General features: G+C 32.2%; 1 protein-coding gene across 1 annotated transcript; it reads left to right on the top strand.

Moving 5' to 3' along the window:
• Positions 1-5,221: 5,221 nt before the first annotated feature.
• On the top strand, positions 5,222-7,832 carry LOC141640945 (uncharacterized). Its single transcript, XM_074449624.1, has 4 exons — positions 5,222-5,232; positions 6,672-6,817; positions 7,157-7,208; positions 7,454-7,832. Exons 1-4 carry the CDS (start codon positions 5,222-5,224, stop codon positions 7,830-7,832), a joined length of 588 nt encoding a protein of 195 aa, XP_074305725.1.
• Positions 7,833-8,302: the final 470 nt, after the last annotated feature.

Here is an 8,302-nt window from a genome sequence, read left to right as displayed (position 1 = left end):
TGAACTCTTGAACTTCTTCAAAGATTTCTTTATTTACCTTATTAAGTGAACATATTAGTGTCAACTTAAATCGTTGGTAAAAGATAATGATCAACCTATTTTGGATCGATGATATACAACCTCGATCACCTTTTCAACCAAAAGGCACGAGACATCTTGCTTTGAATACAAGATACACATATACCATTAACAATCTAATGGTTTCAAGAGTACTCGATAACTCTTTGCGTTTATCATTCCAAAATTTAAGGTTTGATCTGGGTTACCAATTTGAGTCTTGCATCATCTTCATGATATATTATTCTAGTTTGGTTTAGAATATATTCACCTTGATAATGGGCTAGCCATACATCAAATCGTGGTGTAAAGGGTCACAAAAGTGAAACCTCTTTTGTATCGTAACAAGCTTGTATTCTAATTTAGAGTTTATGTACTTAATAGTCACAATTAAGCACAACTCCAAACCCAAAAACTAGATTTTGGTACACAATGACTCTTTCTCTCGACTTCATTGTTGCTAGTCGTCATATTCTAATCATCCTATGTATCCAACATAATGATGAAAACCTCCACTGGTTTCTAATATTGACGAAGTCGTACTAGCAAAATTTATGTTTAATCAAATAAACACTTAAAGAAGAAGATCCCATTAGATGTCCTACAACTAATTTGTTGATTCTTCAATAATTTGGGGTAGTTTTCTTTCTCGTGTCCAACATTTTAAGACAATGGAAACTTTATCGGTCGGGATTGATAGGTTTAGTATCGTCATTCTCAACAACTTTACTTTTAACATTACCTTGTATCAATTCCATTATAATCTTTACTTCTTGAACCTCGTTCTCATCTTAACAGGTTAAGAGAATGCTCCCACTCATTTCAATGAGTCTTTGCTTTGAGAAGCAAAATTGAATTCATGAAGATTACTCTTCATTTGTTCGTTTTAGTCTTAAAAACTTTCATTGAAGTGGTTGCGTTATTTTGGTCAATTACGAATTCTTGACAAAACTAATTACCAAAATAATTTTATCGCTTCGATGTACTTAATTCATTTAAGTATATGAAACATAATCCATTGTAAGTAGATGTGTTAGTCTAGAATCAAAAACCTGTTTGATAATGAATAACATTAATCTATACTCCTTTCAAGAGATCCTTATCAATGGTTCATTTGAGGTTTTAGAAGCAAATTCATATTTTGTCTTTAGTTACGATATTTTAATGGAGATTTGAATCAAAAAACGAAATGATATCGTATATGAATTGTGGTAAAGAAATAGAACAATATGATAACGGAATAGTGGAAAACAAAACATTCATCGTCATATTAATACTTGTAAACAAGTATAGCATTTACATAGTGACCTCTACCCAACTATGATAAATGATTCCAAGATCCAAATTCATATTAACTTGGGCACGGGGTAGCCGATGAAACCCTTATCAATATAACTCGGTGGATTAACTCTTTAATCGATTCTACTTTTAGAACTCTCGGTCGATAAATTTACTCTAATATTTATCTATAGCCCAAAACACATCAACAAGGGCACGGGGTAGCCGATGAAACCCTTATCAATTACTTTTGTTGAGTTCAATCCAAATTTCGAATAAATGTGTCCATTATCCAAACCCACATTAACTTAGGCACGAGGTAGCCGATGAAACCCTCATCAACATGAATTCGGTGGATTAACATTTATCACCCACTTCCCCTACGTAACAAGGTTTGTACCCCGGGGTAGCCGAGTGCACTCCCTCGCGAAATAGGTTTTCATGGTTTCTACTATTTGGTAAGGCTATGTCTCAATTAGTTGTTTTAGCGAGAGGTCATGTCAATTTATTATCTATCACGTTTTAAGTGAACTAAAGCGGTGAACTACGATAATTCGAATTGACACGGTCGATAAACTCGATAAAATAACAATGCATGTTTAGTTATGGCGATTTAGCGATGCATGTGACATAAAATAAAATGCAAGCATAAAAGTAAATAAATCCTAGTATGGCCTTTCCTAAAATAGAAAAACTATTAATCTATTACATATTCGGAAACCAACTCCATTGGTCCCTTGAACTTCGGTTGTGGCACGCATCTCGAGGTAACACCGTCTTTATGTATCCCCATTCTTGAAGTAATCCGTCTTTTGGAACTCCGGAATGAATAAAATTACATAATAAATTACATAATTTCCTATTATACATTTGTAACTAAAATAAAATAAATCTATTAAATTACAAAACGGTGATACGAGATCACAATAAAAATTACAACCGAATCGATATTCCCATACATTTCGGGAAATACCAATTAAAATCTAAGGCCATACTAAGTAAAATTACATAATTCAAAATTACATAAATTAAAATTATGACAATCATAAAGAAAAATGCAGCATTATAATATGTATGAACATGCTTAATTTTTATGCTAAATCGCCTTTTAATTAGCCAATATCGTATATTACTCGGTTTTTACGGATTTGCGTGATTTTAACATTTTATAATCACAAAAATGCATAAACTCATATTTATGCATAAGTTAATTACCCTAACCTCTTAGGACTCAAAATATAGTCTTCACTAATAATTTGACCATAATTAACCTTTATTTATAAAATTGTTCATAAATGGACCAAAAATTACAAAAATAAGCCATTAAACTTCAAATAAATCGAAAAATTTCAAATAAATTCAAAATTTGAAATTTAAATTCATGAACATTCTGGAAAAATTCCATGACACTCATAATGTTCAAAATCTTAGGTTAAAAATTTCGAAAATTTTTCGGAAAAACAATGTTGCGGTTTATCGATATTTAATAAAATAATCATAAAAACATGGAAAAATTATTTTCATTAACTTTTCAATTTTAGATCTGAAAAATATAATAAAATGCAACATTAGACGTTTTTCCTAAGTCATAGATTATATTTTATTAATTTTTCACTAATAATGTCACTATTTATGTCATTTTTCTTCAAAAATTCATAAATCATGCTAAAAGACTTCTTTATAGCCAATTATTTTACACACATATTGTAAAATTGCATGTGACAACATATAAATTTTCTATGACCAGATTCGAAATTTAACTCATATTAACCTATTTTTCTCTTAAATCCGAATTTAATAATGAAAAATTCATTTTTCGAGCATAACAAGTGCAAAAATTATGAAAATTTACAGGTTATCTCAAAATAATATATGTAACAACATATCCAAAAACCAAGTGAAAATTCGAAGTATAGCTAATTTTCGACCAAAAATGACATTTTTACTCATAAAATCACATTTAAATGTCATTATTATTAAATATGAACAATAAAAATCCGAAAAATTAACCAAAATATCCTAAAACACTTTAGGACCAGAAATATTAACATGCATGTAATAATTTCGTGATATATCATAATAACACAAATTTTACAAGTTTTATTTGTTATTCATATAACTTGGAAAAACTTTTAACCAATTTGCATGCAAACAACCGTGGCTCTGATACCAATTGAAGGAAATGTAGATCTATATACATATTTAACATACTCATATATGTCTAATTAATTTGTCATAAAATTAAAACGGATTTTATGCATGCAAACATTAATAAAAGAGAAGAGAAATAATGTCCTTACATTGTAGATTTCGGCTATTAGGGCACAAGAGAGATCACCTTTCTCTTCTTATTCTTGAGCTATTCCAATGGATGAACAAGATCTAAGAATAAGATCTCTCCCCAAGCTTTATACCCAAGGCTTTCACTTAATCTAATTAATATTATAAGTACTAGTATAATATTAATCTTAGTAGAAAATTGAACCAAAACTCTTTAAATCACATAATAGTTTCGGTTTTTAAGAGAGGAGAAGAGAGGATTTTTCTTCTCACTAGAACTTGTATTTTGGATGAGTAGTTAGAATGAATAATACACACATTACATTATGGTGTATATCAAAAATAAGAAGAAAAACCAAGTGGTTTTTCTTCTCTAAAAATCCGGCCAAGAGGAGGTGGAAAGGAGCCAATGCATGGGCTCATTTGTCTTCACAATGCACTATAGGCATGTAAGGCTACTAAAGCAAAACAATCATTATGTTTAGCTACTAATTAAACAATTTAATTAGCTTAAACCTCTTCTTTATTTCGGTCCATATGATAATATGGAATCCATATTATTTTGTCAATTGTCAATATGTAACATGTCACATGTAACATAATTTGTAATGTATTTTTTAACATATTAAAAATCAACGTATTAATAAAAATACGTCACATACAAAAATTGATTTAGTAATTCCATAATTACTGTGCCGAAATAATTTTTACCAATTTATAAATCACAACTGATTGTATTTATAACAATTCATTCAATTTAATTGTTACATTAAACAATTTATTTCATCCGAGTAATTATACAATTTAATTACTCGGACCGTATCTCATTTAATCACATTTCAATTTGATACGTAAATTTTACTTCCAAAATCGTCCGTCAATTTTCAAGTAATTTAATTAACTCGCAACATTATACGATTAATTAAATAATCAATTAAGAGTATTGCCCTTTAGGTATGACCTAGGGGTCAACTGATCACCACCGTCACACACGAATGTAATGTCAAACTCTAGTCACCAATCATTACCGATATATGTTGACGAGTTGTGATAACAATATTACTTCCCAATTGTATTCTTAAAATGAGATTTAATAATGATATTTAAATCATATGATCGCACTATTGTTGATGACACATTTCCCAACACATGTAAGAGGTGGACTTACATGATCTTATCACACACATATATATATATATATATATATATATATATATATATATATATATATATATATATATATATATAGAGTGAGCATCCCATGAGTCTAGCATCTTAGATGAGTCTAGCATATCAATAAGAACCGTTGGATCTTATTGATCCAACCGTCCTGATTATGACACGTGTGTTTATTTAAAAAAAAAAAAAAAAAAACTAGGCGCTACTGATATATAAAGAACGACACATTCATTATTCATCATAAATTCACTTTCTTTTCTCTCTAAAAAACGCCCGTATCTCCCTGTACAAACGCTTCATGTTCTTTTTCTTTGGTGAGTTAATTCACTAAACCATAAATTTTTTCCGAAAATTTTATTACATCAAGCAAAATCGCATTAATCAAGTGAAGATCATTATTATATTTACTCGTAACAATCGTTTGAAGATGACGAAGAGGTATAAAATCGCTCTATTTCATTATATTGTTTTTAAACTTATTTCGCCACTTCATGTTGTTGTTGTTGCTATTATTGTTGTTATTGTTGTTGTTTTTAGTGTTGATTATACTATTTTTTCTTCAAATAAACACCGACTTAGGGTTCTTATTTTGCTCAAAGTAGAAATTGATTTTTCCGCGAAAAATTAAGTTATTATTGTTGTTGTTGTTATTCTTGTTGTTGTTAGTCTTGATTATAGTGATTTGAAGCGTTTATTAATTGATCGAAGAAAGAAATTGAGTTTTCAAAGTAAAAAATTAGGTTATTCTTGTTGTTGTTGTTGTTATTGTTGTTGTTGTTAGTCTCGATTATAGTGATTTTTGAAACGTTTATTAATTGATCGAAGAAAGAAATTGAGTTTTCAGTAAAAAAAATTAGGTTATTACAGTTCTTGTTGTTAATGTTCTTTGTTTTGCTCGAAGAGAGTATCGATTTTCTGCGTTCTAGTTTTTCGCTTCAAAATTAGGGTTAATGATTTGTAATAAATGAGCAATTAATGTGTATTACCGTTCTGCTTTCGATTGATTTATTTGTTCGTTGTGTTGAGTTATTTGTGATTTGCAGGGAATTTTCATTTTCCTGAAGTTAATAAAATTTCGAACAAATCTCTGATAACAATATTCTTTGTAAAACTGTCATAGTAAAAGTGTATCCCCTATCGTTTTAAAGAGTAGTAATTTGCGCATCAGTAATTGTTCTTTGTAGTTTTATATTAAAACAATTGTTTGACAATTGTAACACTGTCTCATTCGTGAGGATACTATCATTCTTATTCCATTCCACATTCTTTCTAAGACTCGTCCACCATCATTCCTCTTGATGTAATATTTTGTAATTGTTTTAGTTTTAATGTTATTCTGTTTTGGTTTTTGATAAACAATCTCAGGAAAGCAGAGGTAGTACTGAAAAATCGACGTCGATAAGAAGGCTAAAGTGGAAGCATCGGAAAAGACGAGCAAAAAAGCGCGGAACATACGAAGCCTTCCAAACCGTCGGCACGAGAAAAACGTCGAAGCATCTCATGCTGATCGGTATGTCCCTATAACTCTTCGTCGTCTTTGAGTGATTTGCATGAAATGTCCCTTTTCCTGAAATTAATAATATTTCTCAACAGATCTACATTAACAATGTTCTTTGTAACACTATCGAGTAAAAGTGTATCCCCTATCCTTTTGAAGGGTCGCAATTGTTTAGTAATGTTGTTATTCTTGTAGTTTTATAACAAAACAATTGTTTGACAATATGTAACACTGTCTCATTCTATGAGGATACTATCATTCTTGTTCCATTCCACATTCTTTGTCAGACTCGTCCACCATCATTCGCTTGAGTTTAATAGTTTGTAATTGTTTTAGTTTTAATGTTATTCTGTTTTGGTTTTTTGATAAACAATGTCAGGAAAGCAGACGTAGTAACGAGAAATCTGCCTTGTCGTAAGAAGGCTAAAGTGGAAGCTTCGGAAAAGACAGCGAGCAAAAAGCGGCGACACGAAGCCTTCCAAAATGCCAAAGAACGAAAAACGTTGAAACATCTCATGCGGATCAGTATGTCCCTATAACTCTTCGTTGTGTTGAGTTGTTAGTGATTTGCATGAAATGTCCCTTTTCCTGAAGTTTATAATATTTCTCAACATATATACATTAACAATGTTACTGTAACACTGATACAGTAACAGCGTATACTACCCCCTATCCTTTTAAAGAGCAGCATCATTACCTATCAGTGTAGTAGCTGTAATTGATTTACTTTTAATCTTATTCTGATTTTGATTTTTGGAAAAACAATGTCAGGAAAGCGGAGGTGCCCGAGAAATCAGCTGCGACGAAGAAGGCAAAAGTAGCAAAGATCGAGAAGACACCTAGCAAAAAGGTGCCAACACGAAGCCATTAAAACCAACAAAGACGAGAAGGAAGTCGAAGCATCTCATGCATCTGAGTATGTGTCTACAAATCTTTGCTCGACCGCAAGTCACTACTATTAGGGTTTATGATATATTGTCTCATTGTTACAGTAAAACAGAATCAATTGATCTTTAAAAAATTATTCGACCGCCATTATTCGTATTCCATTTGTCATTTCTTCAACGACTTGACTACCATCATTCCTTTTCAATTTAATTGTTGTCTTTTATATTGTTATTGTAAACTTCTGATTTTAATTTTTGAAAATAACAATGTCAGGAAAGAAGAGGTACCTGAGAAATCAGCTACCACTAAAAAGGCTAAAGTGGCCGCATCAGAGAAGCCACAGAGCAAAAAGGTGCCGACAGAGAACTTGCCAAAGCCGACTAAGAAGATGCAGACCGAAAAGCTTTCAAATCCTACAGCTGAAAAGGCGACGAAGGTGCCTACAGAGAGTCTACGCCAGGCAACACCTGCTCCTTCAAAAAAGGTGCCAGTGAAGGAAAGTAAGGTGCCTACTGAAAAGGTCCTTAAGCCACCAGCAGCAGTACCAAAGGAGCAGGCTGCGAATGTTCCGATCCAGCAAAGTAAAAAAGAAACCAATGTGACCAGGAAGAAGGCAGCAGAAAAGCCGTCGCATGATGTTCGGTGTTGTTGAAGGAGCAATCGGTGCCCATTGAGAAGCAAGCAAGTGCACCTCCTCAAAAGGCAAGAATCGTGCCAACGTCAAAGGCGCGACTAAGCAATCAAAATCGGTTGCAAAGGAGACAAAAGAAGAGGTGCCCAAAAAGTTATCTTGTAACAAAGGGTCGGACCGAAACAAAGAACGGCCAAATCTGCAGAGTTGGTGACAGAAGAGGTTGCAAAGAAGGTGCCCAAACAAAAGATGGCGGAGAAGGTTGTACCAAAAAAGAAAGTTTCAGCGGCAAAGGAGCCAATAGCAGAAAAGCTAATAAGCAAGAAAGAGAGCGTGAAGGTGTACGTAAAAAGAAACCGACAAACGCGAGTGCCAAAAAAGGTGGCGAAACAAAGAAACCAGACGAGTAACAAAAAAGAGACCTAGAGATAAGCCCATGTCATCTGAAGATGAAAGTGATAGAGATTATGAGGTTTCGGATGACTCGGCGT

This window comes from Silene latifolia, chromosome 2, assembly GCF_048544455.1.
Source record: "Silene latifolia isolate original U9 population chromosome 2, ASM4854445v1, whole genome shotgun sequence".
In the NCBI taxonomy this organism is placed as follows: domain Eukaryota; kingdom Viridiplantae; phylum Streptophyta; class Magnoliopsida; order Caryophyllales; family Caryophyllaceae; genus Silene; species Silene latifolia.
The sequence above is the reverse complement of the archived record's forward strand: the minus strand, read 5'-3'. Positions and strand labels throughout refer to the sequence as shown.

What these genes read in the sequence shown, in the direction of transcription:
- LOC141640945 (XM_074449624.1), top strand. An exon ending in GAAACATCTCATGCGGATCA is followed by an intron (nt 6,818 to 7,156) that starts GTATGTCCCTAT and finishes GCCAACACGAAG; the next exon opens with CCATTAAAACCAACAAAGAC. An exon ending in GAAGCATCTCATGCATCTGA is followed by an intron (nt 7,209 to 7,453) that starts GTATGTGTCTAC and finishes TAACAATGTCAG; the next exon opens with GAAAGAAGAGGTACCTGAGA.